Consider the following 23907-nt stretch of genomic DNA (forward strand, 5'->3'; position numbering starts at 1 on the left):
TCCAGAATAACTTTAATCCAGAATTTTTAGCTCCAATAGTTTGTTATCAATTATAGTATGTCTAATCCTTACAACCTTGACCTATTTCTCATATTTATCCAATAATTACGGTACCGATAATTGTTCTGAGTAGTTGTCATTCTCAGTTTAAAATTTAAATTCATTTCAAACGACATATCTCTCTTCTATTCCTCTTCGTTAGGTCTAATACATTAATTCCTTTTTAATAACTGATTTTATAACAGTGATACGTTATAATAATTAATTTTTCCATTTGCAGATGGAGAAGGACCCGTCCATTATGGTGTATGTTCGAATTACCTTCTAGATGCTAAAGTTGGGAGTGATATCTTCTTGTTTGTGAGGAGGTAAGTCGATAAAATCATTTCGCTATGATCATCAAATTAATGCATTCAAGACGAATCACCAATTGCGTAATATGTATCAAGCATCGATGGATTTAATAGCTGCACATCAATATCATTTTTATAACTTCAATCAAGATTCGATAGAGGGACAGTTTTGGGCTTAGCCTTTTGTCCTCTCCCAATCCTTAAATATAATTTGTAATAGCTGAATAAATAATTGAGTTTGTGTTTGTATTTGAATGAAATAAATAAATAATTGAATTTAGAGATAAATCATCATGTGCGACAACATAACAACTTATGTGGTGCATGCAAGTGAAAGTTCTGATCTCGATGAAGATTAATTTTGTAGGTAATTTTGATGGCTTCACTTTTATCCTTGAAACTATCTAACACTGCATCATTATTTTCCTCTCCCTATCATTTTTGATGATGTACTTATTGTTTGAATCAATAAAGAATTGTTGCAACTCCATTAACAACTTTTTGCAGTGCTCCAAATTTCCACCTGCCAAGCGACAGTAGGAGGCCGATAGTGTTGGTAGGCCCAGGCACAGGAATCGCCCCCTTCAGAGGGTTTTGGCAACAGAGGAGGGCTGAGAGGAAACTAAAAAGTGAGTAGCTCTAATATATTACAACAGCCAGCTTATTACATGGGAAACCATGTAGGTATTTTTCCTCGTTTTTTTCTATTCAACACACCCCACCATGAATTAGAAATTTATATTTTGATTGTATTGTTTTGTTTTTGTGTATATTGTGTTGAATTGAATAAAATTATTGATTGATTGATGAAATACTAAAGTGTTCATCAAATTTGGGAGAAGAGCAGTTTTGGACTGAGCCTGTTGCTCTCTTGAAGACATTGCTATATGATTTGTAATCGTATAATAATTTATAAATAATAATTATATTATTATTATTATTATAATAGCATATAATTTCATGAAGTGTCTGTTCGAAATGATATATTATTATAAACTTTGAATACAAATCTATTTTCAATTATTATCATTCGGCAAACATCAGTTTCATGAAGTATCTGCTCGTATATTGTTATCCACTTTGATCATTTATTCAATCATATAATTATTTTATGTTGTGTCAGGTCCAAATAGCATTGGCAAGATGACTCTATTTTTCGGGTGTCGCCTACAGTGCCTCGACTTGTATGAGGATGAGAAGGCTGACATGGTGCGGGAGGGAGTTCTCGATCAGGTCTTCTTGGCGCTGTCTAGGGAGCCCAAAATAAGAAAGGTACTGGGTAGTATTTCAATAAACCTAAATATTTAGATAAACCATCTTAGTAATGTAATAGATGTAATATGGAATATTATGTAATAAATGGACAAATTTAAAAAAAAATGAATTATTAAGCGAATAGGCCTACCGTATGCCAAGGTCTATAAATACCTTGCCTTGTCTATATAGACCTTGGCGTATGATAATTCAATAAATTTTCCCATTCATGTCACATGCATAGAAGTGGATTTTGCTGGTCGGTTCTCTATTTCTATCAACTTTCTTGTTGATCGTTTATTTATTTTTTGCTCATACCCCTAGGATAAAAAATATTTGGTGGAGAATGGAACTAGAAAACGTACTTTGAATCGCCATTATTGAACCATAAAAAATTGATTAATGATATATTTTGAATTGTATCTATGAGATTGGAAGGAACATATTATGATATGAACATTGACAGAATCTGCTATAATACTGTCGTGATTTATTATTGGAAATACTGTAATCAGGTATCAAACTTGATAATCTTCATTGTCTCATTGATTAACAGAATTTTATAAGTACTGCTACAACATACAGAATTGCAATAGGTGGATTCTATTCGGAATATCATCTGCTCTCATCCAAATCTATCCCATTAAAATATTGCATGATTTATTTCATTTTTCAGACTTACGTTCAAGACTTGATGTTAGGAGAGTCGAGAACACTATTCAGCTACATAGTGCGTGAGTCTGGTCACTTCTATGTGTGCGGCGACTGCACCATGGCTGAGCATGTCAATCGGACACTCAAACAAATCATACAAGAACAAGGAGGCATGTCCAGTCAACAGGCCGAAACCTACATGCTGAAGATGAGGGTAATTTAAATCATCTCAGTGCCGGTTGCACAACAGCTGGTTAAATTTTAACCGTGATCAATTCCATAAGAACCAATCAGAGAAGCCGTCTTTTATAAAACGCCTTCTCCGATTGGTTGTCGTGAAATTAATCGCGGTTAAAATTTAACCGGCGGTTGTGTAACTGGGCCTCATTGTCTTAATCTCATAGGCTACGGTACTACACTTTTTTATAGGCCTCTGTTTTGGATGGACTATTGGTTTTCAAGAATAGTCAATAATCTTTGTGATTAATCAAAATAGTGACTAATCAAAGGTTTGTGATTTTTTATTAATTAGGTACTTCATAAATATAAAATATGTACAGTTAGAAATCTATGATTGATCATTATTTTGTGTAACCTCTAATAGCTTCTTATGATTATTTATCATAATATACTAATGTACCTACCTACAGTAGATAGGCCTACTAAAGGGTACGTAGTGCGGTATCTACTTTCTGTATTCTGAAAAGAAAGCCCAGTGCCTTTTAAATGCAATCAGATCAGAGTTAAATACGGTGATGATGTTTAAGTGAATCAATGTATCTGCATTAGATTAGTAACCAAGAAAGTGAACATAATAATCTTCAGAAAATTCTAATCAAATTTCATCATTTTAAAACAAAATTGGCTTACCAGAGTGTAGAACATATAGGAATTTTATTTGATGATTTCCTATGTTAAAATTTATTAAATGGAACTAAATGAATGATAGAATAATTTTAATGTTTGGAATCACAAAATTGAACTCTGGATAAATATGAAAATAAAACTATTACAAGTGATAAACAAACTATGCTAGTTGAAAACATCACAGGTGGCAGTGGCAATCATTATTATGATTCGCCACATTACCCCCCCCCCCGGGCAGACGATTTGGCCATCCGAAATTTTGAAGCTCACTTTTTTTCTGGAACAGGGTGGGAAGGCTGAGGTGAGTCGTCTTGAAGGATGTATGTTGGCTTCACCCGGTCAATGGGAACCTTAGCGGTTTTACCATTAGGTAATCCTTAATGTGAAGGTTTTAACGTCTCTGTCCACCACCTCATGGGGACCAGTGTAAGGTGGCTGAAGTGCCCTACTTTGATTCGCCACAAACACACAAAATAATTTATTTCGACTGGAAAATATTTTGTATCATATTGAATCAGAAAAATTGAGATATCCGACTTTAATAGCCTTTCAGAACATGAATTCGGACTTGGTAAATATTATACCTAGGTAATTTTAGTTCTATCAGTGACTAGGAAACATAATTATAATTGATACTTATGATAATAGATTGATCAAATATATTGGTGTATAAGTTACCCTCTTTATAGTTACTCCCTGCCGTTTTGAACTTCCATTTCGCCTTATTTGTGAGTGATCACCTCATTTCTGATCATCAACATTTCATAATTTCAAAACAAAATTAGCCTACAAAAAGAGTGTAAAGCACTTGAAAGGATTTGCTACTTTTATTGTTTGAATAAACAATTATTTTATTTTGTGGCAGGATGAGAACCGTTACCACGAGGACATCTTCGGTATCACCCTGAGGACAGCCGAGGTGCACAACCGCTCCCGGGAGTCCGCTCGCATCAGGATGGCCTCCCAGGCGAATCCTTAGCTAAGGAAGAAAAGCAGCCCTTTCTTAGTGGCTGCTGACCTGATCCACTCCATTCGGTCCTTCCTGAATCAGTGAATGATTTGGATTTTGCTGACCTCGTCAAAATTCATCAGCAGATTCGATTCACGGCGGCGTCACCGATGGAGGAGTGAACCCCCCGTGCAATCTTTGGAGTGAGCATCATAATAATTATTAAGATTGGTGTAAACATCATATGAATGAAGTGAACGTAGTTGGAATGAACATCATATGATTGGAGTGCACGTGATTAGAGCGAACATCATATGATTGGAGTGAACATTCTATGATTTGAGAGAGCATCATATGATTGGAGGGAACGTGATTAGTGCGAACATCATATGATTAGAGTGAACATGATTGGAATTAATATTACCCAATCATTGTTCATGAAAACTATAGATGAACTAGTTTATAACATTATACAGAGTGTTTACGAACTCCCTACCAATTCTCTAGGGAATTGTTCCTGGGTAAAAAACATATCTAGATATCATATTTAATTTGTCCGGAAGTCTTCAGTTACTCAGACAGCGGCCATTTTGCTTTTTTCACTTATAATTTTTTTCCTAAATGGTTGAACATACGAAATTGAAACTTTGCACAATCATTTATAACAACTAGACAAAGCTACAATAAAATTGTGATAAATTTTCAAATGCATAAAACAAAATGGCGGCCATTCAAAATTTTGTTTCTTAAATAACTCAGAGACGGATGGTTTTACAAAAACTTTACAAGAATAACTTTTTTTAGTAAATTTTATTGTCTATCGATTGGTACAAGATTTTTTAAGATTGGGCCAATATTAACTGAGATATGGCAGCTTTAGTGGTTGGTGACCCACCTTTAGAAGGTTATGTAACGTTATTTTATTGTTTGAAATTACCGGTACCTAAAATCGCTTACTATTAACATACAATGCAAAGAAAGATTGCTGCATCATTGAGGCGACTCTATTAGCATGCTTTGGTTTGCACTACAACAAACTTTTAGTGGTCGCCTATCACTAAGGCTGCCATATCTCAGTTAATATTGGTTCAATCTTAAAAATCAGGTACCAATCGATAGGCAATTAAATTTACGAAATAAAGTTATTTTTCTAAAGTTTTTGTAAAACCATCAGTTTCTGAGTTATTTGAATGGCCGCCATTTTGTTTTATGAATTTGAAAAATTATCATAATTTTTTTGTAGCTTTGTCTAGTTGTTATGATTGTGCAAAGTTTCAATTTTGTATGTTCAACCATTATTTAGGAAAAATAATAAATGAAAAAAGCAAAATGGCCGCTGTGTGAGTAGGCTTAACTGAAGACTAACGGACAATTTAAATATGATATTTAGATATGTTTTTTACCCAGAAACAATGCCCTAGAGTATTGGTAGGGAGTTGGTAAACACTCTGTAGAGATCTCATACGCGGATATATATCAGTATGTTGTGTATAAACAGTATACTGAACTAGTTTGTATAGTATACTGGACCTGTATGTACTGTATATAGGTATGATGTGGGATTTTTCAATAATAAGTGAAGAACACCAATATAAAACTGAAATAGTTTCCGAATAATCGAATTAGGAAACGGAAGAGTTTGTTAGGTATTAGAAGTTAACATCATCGCACATGAGTTACCAGAATCAAATTAAAGAATAGAAAAGAGTTAGCCTATTTGGTTAGTGAACAATAAAATTCAGTTTGTTAATTTAAACGTTGTAATATTATATTGTATATTTCAAGACGTCAGGGCCTGTTCTGAAATTATATTAACGTTGAAATTATATTGTATATTTCAATACGTCAGGACCTGTTCTACAAAATTTGAGAAGTGATGTAATATGGGTAAAACGCTTCCACACAAAACATATAAATATTTTTAAAGATTTATCGTATCATAGACCTTCCTTTGTATTAGAGTGTAGCCTTATGGAGGATTTTTCCCATGTGACGGAGCATTTCAATTTTCATGGAACAGGACCTAGTTAATTAGATAAAAAGATTTCTGTTCCTTATATTCTGGTATCCTCATATTCGGTTTTGTAATAATATTGATAAATTCATGATCTACTATTCGGTTTTTAATATAATAATAATGATTTTATAATAATAATGGTTTATAATAATATTGATAAATTAATGATCTACTATACGCTCGTATAATATTATCAGTCTTGCTGATTGTGGAAAATAGTTCATTGATTTAAAAAAAGACTGAGATCTCATCAGGAGTTGTAGACGTTGGTTTTCTTTCAAATTCTGTTTTTATGATGATATTTCGGTAAAACTTCATATCATGAAGAGGTTTTTATTAAATAGGTAGTCTATTATTGGAAAGATGTCATCTTAAAAAAAAATTCTAATACAGTACCTATCATTTCTGACCATTATTGGGGATTGAAGAATATTATTTTTGTGAATGATTATAAGATTTATAGTCTAGGAAAATAAATAAAACTTAACTTGATCTTATAGAGCTCTTTATTCTGGAGATTTCTGAAATAATTAAATGAGTTGCATATTACCTAGTTACAACAGTACCGTATAATAAGGAACTAAGAATCATATATTTCATTCAGTTTTCAAAATGGGGGTCCTCCCTTTTCACTCATTGTTGCTCGATTTAAAAGTTTCATTCATAAAATCTGAATCTGAAATTCAAAAAAGCAAGATCTAGTAATTCTTTCTCTATTTTTATTAGTCGTTGAGTGTAAAATATTTCTATAAAATTGTAATTGATCAAAGTTTAAAAGCTTTATTCATAAAATCGGAATCTTGAATTTCAAGAAGAGGAAAGATCTAGTAATGCTTTCTCTATTTTTATTGGTCGTTGAGTGTATAAAATTTCTATAAAATGGTAATCGATTGGAGATTAATGACAACAAGAAGTCAATAATTTGACCAGCTTCAATGCTTTTTTCAGATCTTGAAGGTAATAATAAAATTATTCTAGGTCTTTGTACAGAATATTTGAAAAATGAACACGGTACATATTATTTTTAAATGACGGAAAATGTTGTTAACTACTATACAAAACGTTTCGATTATACTAATAAGCTTCATATTTTCAAGAAAAATATCAATATTGAACTATTCGTTAATAAAATATGACGATAATAATATTAATAGATATTCTCAATTTCTGCATGATTGTAAATCACTTTCAAACTAATTTCCCGCAAATTTTCCTATTTCAATTGTATATTATCTGATGAAAATATTCCTTCAAATTCTTTCAATGTCAATAATAATATACTTCATAGTATCTTTCATAAATCTTTGCTATCTACACTATGTACATACAAAGAGTTTAAAATATTGCATGCATATGAAATTTTCAAATTTTGAACTAATGAAATTTAACGAACAATCCTTTTGCTGAATGATAATATAATAATGATATATTAATCTTTTTTAATATTTTGAAAAAAATCAATATTCCAAAATAATTACTAGCATCTTCAAAATATAATAATTATTGGATGATGTTAAATTCTTTTCATGAAATATACATATCACACTTTGTAAACTTTCAATGGTAATATATTGTACATTATCTCGTCCCTCTACTACAATACTTGCCAACTTTTAAACTATTCTCTTGGATTATTTATAAACGAATCTTGTTCATGATTATAATTTGAAATTTGAAGTACCTACGGTAAGTACATTAATTTGAATTAAAATAATATGATGAGAATATTGATTAAATCTTTCTCCATGAAGCTTTCATCAATGACAGAAATTCAATTCATTAAATTTATTTTTATAACTTATTTTCAAATAAATTATCAATCATTGTAAATCTGAACTGAATCCTACTCCCTACATATCCTTTTATTGAGCTTTCATTGAGATGAAATTATTATTGGGAACAATACTAAATACGATAGTGTTTTAGTAATAAGTCATATCACTTGCTAATATTAAATTTGCTTAAAATCAATTTTTGCTGAAAGAAAATATTGTAAAAAGTCTATCTGTAAATTCTTTGAAAATGTACTATTCAATAAATTCAAGTTTAGTCCCACTCTTTTCAACGGTTCAAGTTCAAATATTTCTGAAATTTATAGAACTCTCATGATTAAAAATGTTGTTTGTATGCTTTTCGAGTTATTCAGTAGCCTAACCATGTTTTACAAGATAATTAGTACAGTATTAGACCTGTCTGGATAAAAAAAGGTAATAGTATAGTTTTAGGTAGGCTATTTAATAAACCATTATGATATCTATTTTTTATTTTATCTACTTTTAATGTTTTGCAATGAATCTAGTGTATGAAAATATTATAGAATATAGGCGATATTCTATTCTATTCATACAATTTTTTGAAGTTTTTTCATGGAAGAATAATCACAGAATATCATTGTTATTTGAAAATCACAATAGAACAAAATAAAATTAATAGTAATAATATTGTTTTATTCATTTTATTATGAGGAAATGTTGCAGATTTGTTAATCTTGTTATTGCAATTAAAAATGTGTTATTATGTTTGTAATTATAAATTTATTGATTATGTTATTGATTGTTATTTTAGCTTAATAGTAGGCCTATCGTATTTCTGACACTTATATGTCATCCCTTGTCAAAATAATGCTGACTTTTGAAGATTATAGATTGAATAATTCGTATTTATTTGTATGTCTGAATGTATTGTACATTTATTTTTGTTCCAGTAAGGTAGTAAGAATTTAAACTGTCGAGCTGGGACTCCATGATTTTCATCAGAATCAGTTAATGCCGTCACAGATAGGTACAGTAACTGGGCCGAGTGAATAAAGTTTCGTAAAATATATTTTCTGGGAGTTCTTGGAGCCTTCACCACCAAGATCTTTTTAATTTCCACTTGTTTATTTAATTTTTTCTCAATAAATCCTATTATTTTATTTGAATGAGCTTAATTTTAATCCTCCATTTGTACTCCGAACCTTCCTAAATAAATTTTTCCAGTCTTTAACCATACTTACATTTCAAACACTTTTCTCAACTTGAGAAATATATGAATATTTTCTCTCTGTTCTCATGTACTCGAACATCTTTTTGATGATTGTCAATATTTTTAATCTTGTCTTTCATCAAAATATAAACAAGCTTTATTCAATAAAAATTTCAAACGTCATGTCTATTTATTTGTATTTCAAATCCCTTTAAATTAAGTTGCAAGTTTATAACTCAAGAATAGGAGTGAATTTTGCTGTATGTGATTATGAGTATTCGTGGATCTCGGTTTATTCATAAATTTCATGAAAAATTCAATCTCCCAGATTTGGCTGATATTCGGGCTATGGATAGAGGTTGACCTAACAAGTGTCGTACTATAATATGAGACGTTTCGCTACAATACAGAGTGAGTTATTCACTGTAACTTGAAATTATTCAATAGTATGATTGATTGATTATAAAATGCCTTTATTAGGGCGGAGTTAGGACTCCTGGTCCTCTCTGCCACACAACCCCATGATCGTAGTTTTAAATATGTAGCCGCCAACCGTCATTATGTTGTTCCCCTAAATTATTAAGGCTTACAGTTCAATGAGCAAGGAAAGTTGTGTGAGTGTACCACGCCAGATTTTTCATGAAAAAGACCTCAGTTGAAATTAGCCCAAAAAAATAATTCATGGAGCAAAAACAACTTTATTCCAGAACTTTTCAAAGCATTTATCAAAGTATAGACACTTCATACAATTTTATGTTTTTCCAGTTCCAGAATTAAATGTTCAAACATGAAAAAATTTCACGTTTTACAATAATTTGTGTAAAATGATTCATGGAACATCAGATTATCATTGTTGCCACCGATAATATGCATTTAATATTGAGAGTCCAAGTCTCCAATCCTTTCAAAGCATGATTTTCCTGAGATATTTTATATTTATTTGAAACAACTTACATTGCCAGGTCTGATTAGATCTATGGCAAACACTGGTAATAATAAACAAAATAATAACACTTCTATGATAAAAAAATGGCCAAACTCTATCCATAGCCCGAATATCAACCAAATCTGGGAGATTCGCATTTTCATGAAATCCATGAATAAAAAAATAAAACATCATGGTTTATTTTTGTAAAAATGTCAAGAATTAAAATCGCTCAAACTCTCAGGAATGATAGTACTTGACGAGAGGAGCAATATAATGTAATCATATTGGCAAAATTCACTCCTATTCTTGAGTTAAAAGCATTTGAAGATGAGTGATTTTACTGATCTGAGTGTGGGATTTACTGATCTCAATATTAAAGTTCAAATTCTATCAGTGACTTCGATATAATCATCAAATATATTTGTGTATTAAGTTACAGTGGTTTCTCCAGTTTTTAAACTTTATTTCTGAGACATCAACTGACGTAGGTCATTTTTGACCAGCAACATTTGAACTGATCATTCCATTTTTTATTAACCTAATAGAAATACCGTAATAAATAAGTTACATTTTTATCTGTTGTACTAATTGTGAAATGTGAAAGTATACATCTATTGATGTAAAGTTTTAAATAAAACAACACAGAATAATTGCAACAAAATTATATAATTGTCACAGTCCACCTAGGACATAAAAAGTTTATATAGAACAGATAATTCAGATATTGATTATGATACCGCTTTTCAAGCTATCTACTAATCTCATTACTGGAAGTTTGGCTGGACTGTCTGTGTTCTTTCAAACATTGCATTGAGCAGAAACTGAAGCTCTCATAATGAAAAGGTACTTTCCCCGTGATATTAATGGCACATCTGTAACACCGCAATAAAACTAAATCCTTGCCACTTTTCCCTAATGAAGCCTGGATCCTTCTTTCGGCCGCAAGCGCCCGCTTCTCCCGATCATCCAACTGCAGGAAGCGTTTTTGCTCCGCGATTTCCGCTTTCCTCGGTTCATCAGCCTTCTTCCTCTCCTTCTCCCTCATTCGTTTCGCTTTCTTCACCGCTTTCTGTCTCTCTTTAGCGTCGTCCGTTAGTGCGCTAGGTATGTGCGATTTGCTGTAGTCGTAACGATCAGGATAATCGCCCATGAAACGCCTGAAAACGTTTCGCGTTTCCTTCTCGGTGGCAAAGTCGTAGGCAGTCATGGATTTGGCATTTTTCGCACAGGGGTCTCCTCCGTTCAGTAGAACCAAATGAACTATTTCATTGAAACTGTTTTGAGCTGCAAACTGTAGTAGTGTCACATTATCTGGAGCCATTTGATTCATAGCTATAACTACTTCTTCATCTGAAATGTTGTCTCCCTTCGAATCCAAAACCTCTTTCAAACCATCCACATTACCATTAGTACAAGCTGTTAAAACATCAACTCTAAACTTCAAAATATGCTCCTCAGGTTTTGTTTCAAGCTCTTTTACAATTTTCTTCTTTTTCTTCTTCCTTACTTGTTTCTTATCACCTTGTTCAACCGAAGCAACTTCTGAAGATGACAACTCAATATTATCGGTTTCTGATAGTTTTTCTCCATGATCACTGTTATCAGATTTGATATCAAGTTGAGTAACAGAATTTGACAGAGACTCTTCTGGTGTTGACAAAGTTACAGGTTTGGGTTTCTTCGATGGTTTGGGCTTAGGTTTATCTACAGACTTCTCTTTGACTTCACTTTCAAAATTGCTCTTTGTAGACCAACCCAGGAACTTGCTTTGGAACACTGATTCAGATTTGTAAACATCTATAGATGTGAGTAAACTGTGAACTCGTCGCGTCTCGTTGAAGGTGGCTCGTCTTGTAGGGAACGGAATCTTTCTAATTCGAGGGTCATTCTTCTGCAAAGATGCCTGCTTGCCGCTGAAAAGTATTGACTGATTGTTTGGACCGACTGCACGAATGAAGACGAAATGACAACCGGCGATGTCTTTCGACCAATTGGCCAGTATCTCTTGAACATGTTGCATCAAAGACCTCTCATTATAACGACGAAGGCTGGCTCCTGCACTTTTTGAAGCACTCTGCTTGTTGTCTTTCATACTTTGAGAACCACCCTGTTTGGCTCGAACTGTGTATGAGTGGAAAGTCTTGTGTTGAATCACTTCGTTCTTATTAAAAATCGAAGCAGCAAAATGGCCCCCTCCAATCATAACCACAAATATTTGTAAACAGGAAGAAAGTTTTTTAACCGTACCAATCATCTCTGTTTCGGATTGAATTTGATCTTTTTTGTCTGTAAGCCAGCATTGAGAGAAAGACAAGAAATTACCTTTACCGTTTTCAAATATCATCCTCATCCGTCGGGTGATGATGTCTCCAATGTCATCAGCACCTTTCACGACAGTTTTCAAATCGCACTCATCTTCACTCTCAGTTTCTGATCCTGAAATACTAGAAACGTCATCTTCGAATGCTTTAGTTGAAAAATCCTCTTCTGTAATTGGCTTTCGTTGTTTCAAGTTTAGCTTTAGGTTGTATCTGTGCCAATCAAGCTTGTAGTGTTGTCTTTGTGATAATATATCTCGAAATTCTACCTTGCAGAAAGAACATGATTTTTTCTGGAATTCTTTATTGTCCACTGGAGGCACCACAGAACTGGAAATATCATTCACTGTTAGGTTGGAAGGTTGTTTTGTTTTCATAAATTGTGAAACCCTAACCCCACTCAAAAGTTCATTGAAAGTTTCACTATAAATTGATATTGTTCTTACTTCCATTATAGTAGAATAAATAACTAAGGAAGATTAAAACATAACACTTTTAAAAGTATTAAAAGTCGTTTAAAGTCTAGTAAAAGTATCTTTAAACGGAATAATGATAAGAAAATACAAAACAAAACTCATGGTCAGAACATAACCTCAACTTTTCAGCTCAGCTGTTTTGACTTTGAAGTTTGAAACACCTGATTTCTTGTCCGTATTTTGTGCTGGTGACTTGATATAGAAATTCACCATCTTGGTTTAGTACAGAATTCAAATAGATTATCCGATTATGATAGTTGATTTTACCATTTATCATTTGAATATTTTTAGAAAATAAGCAACATTATTTCTTGCCGGCAAGTCAGATCTCGAAAATCTACTTTGGTGCGTAATATGGTAATTTTCAAACTGCCAAATGGTAACACTGTCTGTCTGGATTTTTATGAATTTTAGGTTATGTTCATTTTTACGAAAAACAATCGGCATTGGAGAATAGATGTAGATTTTTTGAATGCCTTTTAATTTTTGAGTTTATAAGTTGATTAATGAAGATTTGTCTAGCAAAATGAAGAGTAGCCCTGCTGCTGTTAGTATTTACTGTTTTCTTTTAGGAGCTAGCTCGGCTGTGATTCTCTTGTTTCAATTTATCAGTGAACCCCTTTTCCGCAGTTACTTATCTGTCATTATTTATATTTTACCAATAAATTATATTCTTCTCAATTTTGCAATTCATGCATTAACTAGGAAATTCCTTTGTCAGGTAAGTTTGCTAACTTTATTTTCTTGTTTGAAATATGTGTAGCCAAGTTGAATATTGTTTGTTGCCCAATTACAATATTCACTCAAGTACCTAAGCTATGTTTTTCCTAAATATGATTGTTATAAACATATTCAATTATTTTTGTTAGTAGCTTACAGAATAAATTGTATACTGTTCAAGTTCAAATTATTCTTATAATTTTTATTTTTGGGTGCAATTCCTTAGCATCTCCTTGAGCCGCTTGAGTAGAGTCGCTGCGGCTGGTTCCCTGAAGCACATAACCTATAATTTCATAGGACTCAATGACTTATTAGATATGAATCAAGAAAGCTGTAAAGTAGCCTTTCAGTTCATCTTCCGCGTTACGCGTTCATCATAAAGTTGATACAAAATAAACATTTTAAGAATTCTAGAATCTTATGATTTTAAAGATTATGTACTTTATCTGCGGCCGCTTTAACCACGCGACTTAAGCCGCGTGGCTCTAGTCGTTGCTAGGAAATTATTGTATGTCAACTGAAAAAAATGGCCTTCCAGATAAAAAGAGATTTTTGATGAATTTCAAGAACCGTTGGTAGGTCCATGCAGTACTGATATACTTGCTGATGCCCCCATAGGTTCAAGCTCCAGGCTTGTCCATGGCTAATGATAAACATAATAAGAATAGAGAACCTACAGCTTTTTTATCTTTCGAAGTACCAGTAATATTTTACCTCGTCAGCTCAAGTCGTCTCCTTGTCAACGTAGGAAGCACATGTATTTCTCATCTTACCTGAGTAATTAAAATTGCTCTTTAGTCTAGCTTTAAATCTAGATTGCAATGTATGAGAAAACCTGAATGATTAGGTATTAGCGCGGCTACGGGCTTGACTGCTTTTCAAATAATCAATATTACTTGCTCATTTACCTGAGTTATAAAATTCCGTTTTTGAGAGTACGTAAGTCCGTAACTGATATTTCCATTCATAAATAAATTAACGTGATTGAATTCTCTGCTGATATTTTTTAGGTATTTCTTCGCAAGTATATTATAAACAACTGATCAGTGATCAACTTAATTTTTCCTTTTTATCAGAGCTTAAATTACTTCCAGGTTGGAGTTAGAGCAGCATTCCTTGGTTTCATATTTTGCCTTGGACTGCATGTATCAGCATTAGCTAATGAAACATGGGACATCTTTGGTTGGTGAGTAACTATAAAATGTTACATAAAATTGATTAATGTTTTACTTATCATTAATGAGTTATTATTAGAAAGAAAGCGTTAAAAATTGAGAGCAAAGAGATTTTAAACTCTTGAAAAAATATTTACCCAAGATTCTGAAACTCATAAAAGCGACCAAAAAATGATACTGTTGATTTACATTGATCATTGTCCACTAATAACTTTGCTCTCAATTTTTAACGCTTTTTTCCTAATAATATTTACAATTTAATTCAATTTACAATTTCCCCTATTATTTATTTTAAAGTTGGGCTACTAATTTTTCAACTGATTGGAAAATACTATTTTTATCCATTAATGACACAAACACAAAATCATAGAATATTATTTATTCTATCTACAAATATTTTATTACCAATTTATTTTGCAGGTACTTATGCTTCATGGCGTTCTTCCATTACTCAGAATTTCTGACCATAGCGCTAACAAATCCTGAGAGTCTATCCATCAGTTCATTCATCCTTAACCACAGCACTGAATACAAGGTAGCGGCTGTCAGTAGTTGGATTGAATTCTTCTTTGAGCTGTGGCTTTATCCAGGTATAAAATCTTTAAAAGCTTACTTAATTATTATTAAACGAAATTCTCAATTAAATTATGTAAATCTCAGTTAAATGCTGTTAATAATAATTATTTATTAATTAGCATTTGAACAAATGCAACTTCCAATGTGTTTCCATCTGTTAGTAGAAAAGCTTACTTCTTACTCTTACTCTAGTATTTTAGTATTTATTTAATTAATTAGATCCATAAAAGGGATCACTAAAGTGAAGCCCACTGAGACACGTCAAGAAAATGTGAGAAAACAGTTGCCCTAAGGCAGAAATCAAATAAGATAATAAGCACTCACCACACTGCTCTCCTACATATAGAACTCATGGAGCGAGAAGAGAGGGTGATCCGTCAGCAGGCTCTTCAGAGCCCATCGAAATCTACATCCAACAAGACATGGTCACCAACAGGACAACATCACCAACAAGACACGATCACCAACAGGTATACTGAACTTAGGTATATCAAGTTCCTTTACAAACGGTTTAGCGGTGTACAAGTTTCAGAAAGATATTTATTATTACTTATCATTAAATTTTAAATGTATCTTGTTTTTCTGTAACTGGGCACCCGCCGAAAAACCTTCGGGTTTGGCAATTGTTTGAATTGTGAATAAAAATTTTGATTTTATTTTATTTATTACTAATATTGCTGAAAATTTACTATTTACTACAGATTGTGAATTAACATCATATTGCACTTATTTTGCAGGTATGAAAACATTCAGGTACGTGAGCCTGTTTGGATTACTGATGTGCTTATTCGGCGAGGGGCTTCGGAAGTTGGCCATGCTAACTGCCAAGAAAAACTTCAACCATATTGTTCAGGACGAACACAAGGAAGGGCACAGTCTGGTCACAACCGGGGTCTACAGTCTGTTTCGGCATCCCAGCTATGTCGGCTGGTTTTATTGGTCGATTGGAACTCAGGTTAGTGAACTGCCGTTTCATCTTATCTCTATCGATAACTGGAGCTTCATTTTATCTTCAAACTACATTTATTATAAAAGTTATAAAACACCAGTTATCAAACTGCAGTAAATTATACGACAGTTATCAAACTACATTTATTATACTACAGTTATCATCGATAACTGGAGTTTTATCTTTGAATCGTCTGATAATTTGCTATTGTTGCATGGTTGAATCATCCCAAGCAAAATAAAAATCATGTTTTTGGACTCGGGGACCTTGAAATGTACAGAAAACTTGAAATCAGGGTACCTTAATTTTTTTTGGAAAGCAATACTTTCCTTACCTATGGTAATAGGGCTAGGAAACTAAAAAGAGTTGAACTGTAGTAAGGTCCAATTTTTCCAAAAATCTCCCCCCCCCCCAAAATTCAGCCTCATGTCGCAACTTGCGACATCAAAACATGCTGTGGGCACCCCTGGGTCCAAATTAATGACAATATTTATGACAATATTTATTTATTTTAATGACAGTATTTGATAAACATTGGTGTTGCTATACTTGTCTATCATTTGACAAAGCAGATAGCACTATCCTTTTCTAGATTTGCAACGTTGCCAGATAGTTTTATAACAATGTAGAAATATAATTAATTAAGGAAATATTATTTAATCTCAATTGCAAAAATGTATTATTAAATCTTAAAAAAAAAATTGTATAGTCGAAAATATATAATTCATTATTTTTAATATAAAGAGAAAGAAGAACTAATCAGAGAAGCCTTTTTTTAAAATATCCTTCTCTGATTAGTTCTCGTGGATTTAATCATGATTAAAATTCAACAATATTTTGTGCAACCGGGCTTAAATGTTCCCATCATTGCACAGCTGTTTAGTGGCATTGATCTTTACCACGGTATTTAGATGAAAATATAATATTTCTTCTATATACCGTGATCTTTACTGTGACTTAGTGCCATATGCTAATACTACGTTCACGGTATTTTGATGAAGTATTTTTTTAAATACCGTGACTACGTTTAACACTAAGCCACGTTTACTTGTAGATAAGTTTGCATTTATCATAATGTGTTTCATACGGGGTTTAAACGAACAGCTGACATTTCTCCGTTTAAACCGAGTATCTGCATACGGGCCCTACACGTTCTGTTCGCAGCTTTATTTTTTCAATAGTTGGGAGCAAATATCAATTTAAGTATCTGATAGCTTTCTATAATTTTTCCTATTCATTGCTTGTTTTTTGCAGTTGATTCTGCTGAACCCATTCTGCATAGTAGCGTACACTCTGGCCAGCTGGAAGTTCTTCCACGATAGAGTGACCATTGAAGAGGTGACTCTGTTGTCATTTTTCGGCGAAGCCTACATCGATTACCAGAAGTCGGTACCCACGGGTCTGCCCTTCATAAATGGCTACATCTTGACTGATGAATAGGCCCACATCCAAGTGAGATATCTTGAGTAACTAACCGTAATAAAATCACTGACCGCCGGTTCAACCAAGCCCGGTCGAGAGATTTGTACTTGATCAAACAAGGTACGCTTAAAGGTAGACGCACACAGATCGTCATCGGACGGACGGCACGCATCGGACGGATCGGATGATTAATTTAATGCATTGTTTTCAATTGGAATTTTCAGTTTGGAGTCAGCAGAGCTGGCATGAACATCACTTTTTGGAGCTCCTGTGTTAAGTTACAAAAAAGTGTTTTTTTTTTCTTTGAATTTTGAGTTGAGTGTTACACCATCTTGTTGGTATTGAAAAGCTGAAGAAGTGTGCAAAATTTCAAGTCAGTAGGACTTAGGGTTCCTAAGTTATAAGTGTTTTGAGTGCTTGATTTTTGCTCTGCCTATGCTTTAGCATAGGAAGATCATCTGAATTACTGTTTGGCCTGTATTGTGAGTGGGTTTGTACTTTTTGATCTGGTTTTTGACTATGTTATAGTGCTTAAGGTCTACTTTGAAGTGTCATTGGTCTCACTCCTTAATTACCTGCCCTTAGGGCAGGAGAATTTTTTTAAGTTCCAGTGAATTTAATGACCTAAATAAGAAATGGTAAGAATAATGTTTTAGGAAGAAGAAAGTGACAGTAATTTCATTAGTGGCCTATCAACTCTTGTCTATCAAAGAGCAAGCTTGCTTTTTGATAAGAAAAATTAGAGGTAGAATAAATTAATTTTAATTCTTTTTTATAGTGGCAAAAAAAGTGCAAGCCATTTTTGTAGTTGCATTTTTTGGACTTGTAATTTTTTCAGACAGTTGTGAGTGATTTCAGTAATAAATAATTTTTAGTTTAACTGGATTTCACTAATAAATAGTTTTTAGGTAAATTAGCATTTCACTAATAGATGTTTTATAGTTTAATTAATAGTACTGACTTCTTTCTGTCAGCTATTTTTGGACTTGTAAAATTTTAATTGTTATTTTCTTGTTTAATAGGGATACATAGGATAGTAGTTTCACTAATTAATGGTTTTTAGATTAATTTGAGGGTGCAATTCTTAATATTTACAATTATTTATATTCTATCTTTATTATAGTATTAGAATGTCGTTAAATGCTAATATAATTCACTAATTAGCATCTTCTGATGAAACTTTCTGGTTTCACCCCCACAACCACCATTTTTGTTATCTCACCCCTCAACCCCTAAAGGGTGATTTGAACTTGCGAGGGTGGGAGGTTACCCCTCTCTTATGATTTAGGTGGAGGATTGTGGAATCACATTATTCCAACCACCACAGGTTGCGTCCCCCCCCCCGTTTCTGAGCTAAGGGTAGTTGAATTTTTTGAGAGCACCCAGTGGGGTAAGGGTTGAGATTCCCACTACCCCTCTTCCCAAAAAAAATTTCCTCTTACCCTTATTAGTTATCTAGTTATTCTCATCCTACCCCCCCCCACCCCTTTCCATTATATAGCACCGATAAGAGCACCGCTAAGGGGTGGTTTTTCCATAATTTGGTCAAAGTACCTACCCCCCCCCCTGAAAGAGGTTTCCCCTCGTCTGCCAAGTTGTGGTGGCTTGGGTGACAAACAACTTGGGTGAATTTGATTACCGTCGGTTAAGTTTAGACAAAGTTACAGGTACTTGAAAAATTTTAATATTTGTCTGAGACCTGTATATGAGCCATATTGCCTTTCTATAGTCTTGTGTCTCTTAGTGGGGGCTAGTATTTGTGTTGGAGACCTTGTGGTCTTGGCTAGAACTAGTTAACCTTAATCTGTTGTCGATTATCAGTATATATTAAGTTAGGATTCAGGGTCATTGTCTGTAGCGGTGGTCATAGTCGGCACCACAGCGGGATCAGTGGATCTAGCCAGTGGAAGTTTGTTGGGCTGGGCAGGGACCCCCCCCCCACCTGTTGTGCGAGGGGTGAGGGCCTCTGGGATAGGTGCCACCGCTGGTCGATGCCCATAGAATTATTGTTCCCAGGGCACAATTATTTGGGCCCTGGTAACCCTATCGAGAATGGCGAGCCGGTCGATTCTGATGATGCCATAGCGCAGATTCATGACTTGGCCTACCATTACGCGGAGTGTGCGGAGGACATCAGGTTATCGGACAGGGAGGCCATTGCTTCTTTCTTTAGTGACTGTGTGGAGAATCGTAATTGGCATAGTGCTGTTGGCTGTATGGGGATAGGAATCAAATACGTTGTTGAATCTTGTGTGGGAATACTCTATCCAAACGACGGACGAAGTGTGCCAAGAGCCCAATACATGCCGGTGGATGAAGAGGCCCAGCGAGAGAGTCTGGTTAGAGTGATGGAAGAAAGCGCAAGGTTAACTAGACGAAAGAATGGAAGTGAAGGTTCAGCTTTTGAAGCATTCGCGGAAATCGGTGAGCGACTCATTGCTAGCGCGGGTAGGACAGAGAAACAGAGAGAATATGAAATAGAGCAAATGCTAGATATTAGAGCAAGTCGACAGATATTACAGTGAACGACGATACCTGGCTGATCAAGCAGAGGATAGGATCAATCGCGGAAATGCTTTGATGGAAAAACAAAGAATAAAGGAAAGGGCAAAATCCATTCTTGAGGGAGAGAAGCTGAAGGCTCACTTAGAGCGATGTACCTCCAGCTCGGCGGTGCAGACAGACGAAAGAATGCCGGGAGCTTTCGTGATTGATACCGACAAGCTAAGGCTGTCGAAGACACAGGCGGCAAGAGCGATTCTCTATCTGCAGGAACAGACAAAGAGACTTAAGGAATATGAGAAGCAGAAGGCTCTGGACTCCATGAAGGCAAGGACAGGGGAAGAAGGTGCAGTGAGGATGACCAAGGATAGGCTAGAAATAAGACTTAGAGGTGGTGCCAATGAAGAGGAAGACGTGGTATTTGAGGATAATGCCTGTTCAAAAAGGAAAAGATCTGAGGACGAGGCTGAGCCTAATAAGCAGATTAAAACAGACCCGCTGGTGGACTTGATGGAAAGGATTGAAGGAATGTATAACTGGTTTGAGGAATCTGTAGCATTAAGAGGGCACAAGAAGAAAGTCGATCTGGACGTGGGTAGAACTATGATGGATGACCTGCGGCAAGCTGGTATGAGAATGGCTAAATCATCCAAAAGTGAAGGGTGTGAGGGCTCTGGGGATCTGCAGGCTTCCATTCGTAAAATTGTTCGAGAGGAGTTACAGGAGGCACTAAGAGGAGAGCTGGTGGAGCCAAGGCAGGGGGCTAGACAGACCTTTGCCGAGGCTGCTAGACAGCCGCGTTTGAATATTCCCAGAGCCCCCTCTCTGAAAAGAGTCCCGCCAACGCAGGAGAACATCATCCTGATTTACCCTGAGCGGGACGGGGAGGGAAAGCCTAAACTCACTTCTGACGAGACAAGGAAGAAACTGGTAGAGGTGATTAAACCAGCGGATGATTTCATCCAGGTCAGGAATGTGAGGAGAATAAGGAATGGAGGAGTCCTGGTGGAGACTAGTAATAAGGAGTCAGCAGAGAAAGTACGTGCGGCAGTACCCCCACAAGGGAATAGTGGATTGAGAGCAAAGGAAATAAGGAAAGCTCTCCCCAAGGTAATGATATATGATATTCCTGGTGGCAAGACTGACGAAGAGGTCTTAGAGAGCCTCTTGAAGCAAAACCATGACGGGCAAATTTCGAATGACGATTTCTCCCGTGGCTTCAAGAAAGTAAAGAGTGTGAAGGCCAGGAACGACGAGACACACTGGGTCGTTGAATGCTCTGCGGAGGTTTGGAAGTGGTTGAAGACCAAGGAAAGAGTGTATGTCGACTGGAATGCATGCAGGATCAAGGACTATGCGGATGTGGCAAGGTGCTACAAATGCCAAGCATATGGGCACGTGGCCAAATATTGTAGGGAGAGGCTCGTCTGCAGTCACTGTGCTGGGGAGCATGATTTCAAGGAGTGTCCGAACAAGGCTAAGGATGCGGTGTGCGGGGCATGCAAACGGTACGGACAAAAACATGACCATTCTGTTCTGGAAAGGGACTGCCCAGCATACCAACGGGCAGTAAAATTGAGCGTTAGCAAAACCGACTATGGCCAATGAAACGCTAGATGGTAGGCAGACCCTTGTATATAGTTTTCCCTTTAGACCTAAGGAATGTGACCTCTGCAAGGCATGGTTCCAAAAGCCAGGTGCTCTGTTCAAACATCACCTGGCAATGCATTCGGACGTTGATATCCTGTTCGAGTGCTCCGTGTGCCTCAGAAGGTTCAGAAAGCCGCACGCTGCTTCGTGCCATATGCCTAAGTGTAGGGGACCTGTAGAGGATGCAAATGAACACCTTTGCGAACTCTGTGGGGATAGATTCGCTACGCCGGTGGGTCTTACGCAACATAGGCGGCACAAGCATCCAGCGGAGCGGATAACTGAAAGATCTGAGGATGTCAGGGTGGCGAGGGGCACTCGCTATAAAGTCTGGTCGGCTGAAGAGGATGACGTTATTATTGAATACCTCAGAGCTCACGTGGGACAGTCATACACGGGGGGACTGGTGGAGATTCTCCAGGGCAAGACCTCCAAACAAATAAGAGATAGAGTTGTGATACTGAGGAAAAAAGGTTTGGTCCCTACTGAGAGATATCAGGACCAACCACAGGAAGATGAGAATCCTGCAGCAGCTCCACACGAAGAAGAGGAACAGGTAGAAGACCTGAGACTATTGTTTGAAGGTAGCTCCTGGGCGGCTGATCCTAGAAGAGTATGGCTAAATACGGAGCAGACCCATCCACTGGCAATAGAGCTTCAAGAAAGATGGACAGAAGGTCCCCTTAGTCAAGGTTTCTTGGATTATCTGGTGGTCAGACTAACGGAAGAGATAATAGCCAATAGAAATGATGGGGAGGGTTATCAGTGGAGAGGAAGGAGAATGCACGGTAATGGCAACCGGGCTAGCAGAAAGAGAAAGAGATATGCTAATGCTCAGGAGCTGTTTAAAAAATGCCCTTCAAGGCTGGCAGAACTATGCAAAACAAACCGTCTGGCGGGAATGCTAGAAGTTGAGGAGGTTAAACCACCTGCTGGGTTGATACGAGCGGCGTATACAGACTTATGGGCCACTGAGGGACTGTGTAATATAGATTGGGCATCAGGAGAGAACGACAAAACTATTGGCCCAGTGACAGCTAATGAAGTACGGGCACGTTTGCGTAGAATAAAGCCAGGAAGTGCTCCCGGCCCAGCAGGTATTCGTAGGGCGGACATAGAGGTTGTCGAGGGAATTTATGGGCTGCTAGCGGGAATCTTTAACGCATTACTGTCCCACGGGGCATACCCAGACTGCTGGAGGGGAAACTCTACGACAATGATCCCAAAAGAAGGGAAAGATTTGTCTAGGGCCAGTGGATGGAGGCCAATAACGGTTGGTAACCTGTTGGCAAGGTTGTATAGCGGCTGCCTGGAGAAGAGGATAAAATCGTTGGTGATGTTGTCCAATGTCCAGAGGGGATTTGTGCCCGGAAATGGGTGCTACATTAACGCCAGGATGTTTGGAGAGATCCTGAGGAGAGGCAAAGAATCTTCGCTTGCCTGGGGGGTCTTGGACGTCAGCAAGGCTTTCGATAGTGTCTCACACTATCGCACTCCAATTGAAAACAATGCATTAAATCTAATAATCCGATCCGTCCGATGCGTGCCGTCCGTCCGATGACGATCTGTGTGCGTCTACCTTCAAGCTGCGTTTACACCGTAGTTAATAACACGAGTAATTAACAAAAAGTTATTAACTTGACTGAATCTTCATCATTTTCTCTTGACAAAAGTTAATAACTCATGTTTCTAACAGAAAATTCCTTGTTATTAACAAGATCTTATTATCAATATAATTGACTTCCATATGATTTCATTTAACGAGAGTATTCATATGATATAACAACCAGCAAAAAAGCAAAAAAAATGTCTTCAAATTTGAATTGAAACATGTGTGTAATCATTAACATATTGATCTACATCTGATCTAATGTAAATAAATTATAATGCGTTTACACCAGAGTTTAAAACAAAAGTTTTCAATATAAGTTAATAACATTTTCTTTTGGCTGCTAGTTTTGTTATCAATAAAAGTTAATAACTTTGTCATGTGTTTTGTCTTCAGCTGTAGTTATTAGGGAACAGCTGTAGTTGTAGGGTAGGGATGCTGGGCGAGGGGGTGCGGGGAAGATAGTAACCTGTTATTAACAAAAGTTAATGCGATAAAAGAGGCTTTTGTTATTAGCATAACAC

At 35.7% G+C, this 23907-nt stretch overlaps 5 protein-coding genes across 6 annotated transcripts in view; 4 read left to right on the forward strand and 1 right to left on the reverse strand.

Annotated features, from left to right (window-relative positions):
- LOC111044297 (nitric oxide synthase, salivary gland) overlaps positions 1-4107 on the forward strand; it is a 43958-nt gene extending 39851 nt beyond the window's left edge. Inside the window, exons 17-21 of the mRNA XM_022329393.2 lie at positions 281-368; positions 861-982; positions 1477-1625; positions 2284-2475; positions 3994-4107. Coding sequence (XP_022185085.2) covers positions 281-368; positions 861-982; positions 1477-1625; positions 2284-2475; positions 3994-4107 — 665 coding nt within the window. The remainder of the gene's footprint in view (positions 1-280; positions 369-860; positions 983-1476; positions 1626-2283; positions 2476-3993) is intronic.
- A 6627-nt stretch (positions 4108-10734) lies between these two features.
- On the reverse strand, positions 10735-12189 carry LOC111044298 (ankyrin repeat and zinc finger domain-containing protein 1). The gene has a single exon (XM_022329395.2). The coding sequence runs from the start codon at positions 12187-12189 to the stop codon at positions 10735-10737; it is 1455 nt and encodes a 484-aa protein (XP_022185087.2).
- A 2479-nt stretch (positions 12190-14668) lies between these two features.
- LOC111044299 (protein-S-isoprenylcysteine O-methyltransferase) lies at positions 14669-17640 on the forward strand. The gene is made up of 4 exons (XM_039436632.1): positions 14669-14682; positions 15096-15265; positions 15989-16206; positions 17455-17640. Exons 1-4 carry the CDS (start codon positions 14669-14671, stop codon positions 17638-17640), a joined length of 588 nt encoding a protein of 195 aa, XP_039292566.1.
- A 1774-nt stretch (positions 17641-19414) lies between these two features.
- On the forward strand, positions 19415-20167 carry LOC120353288. 2 transcript variants are annotated; one of them, XM_039436410.1, is made up of 2 exons: positions 19415-19541; positions 19589-20167. In XM_039436410.1, exon 2 carries the CDS (start codon positions 19614-19616, stop codon positions 20145-20147), a length of 534 nt encoding a protein of 177 aa, XP_039292344.1. In that variant the 5' UTR covers positions 19415-19541; positions 19589-19613; the 3' UTR covers positions 20148-20167. The 2 variants fall into 2 exon arrangements, with proteins under 2 accessions (XP_039292344.1, XP_039292345.1); XM_039436411.1 differs by having other exon boundaries at positions 19440-19546; positions 19594-20167.
- A 1680-nt stretch (positions 20168-21847) lies between these two features.
- On the forward strand, positions 21848-23785 carry LOC120353334. Its single transcript, XM_039436633.1, has 2 exons — positions 21848-23230; positions 23780-23785. The coding sequence occupies exons 1-2, from the start codon at positions 21848-21850 to the stop codon at positions 23783-23785; spliced, it is 1389 nt and encodes a 462-aa protein (XP_039292567.1).
- The last annotated feature ends 122 nt before the right edge of the window (positions 23786-23907 follow it).

The sequence above is a fragment of the Nilaparvata lugens genome, chromosome 10, assembly GCF_014356525.2.
Source record: "Nilaparvata lugens isolate BPH chromosome 10, ASM1435652v1, whole genome shotgun sequence".
Taxonomy (NCBI): Eukaryota; Metazoa; Arthropoda; class Insecta; order Hemiptera; family Delphacidae; genus Nilaparvata; species Nilaparvata lugens.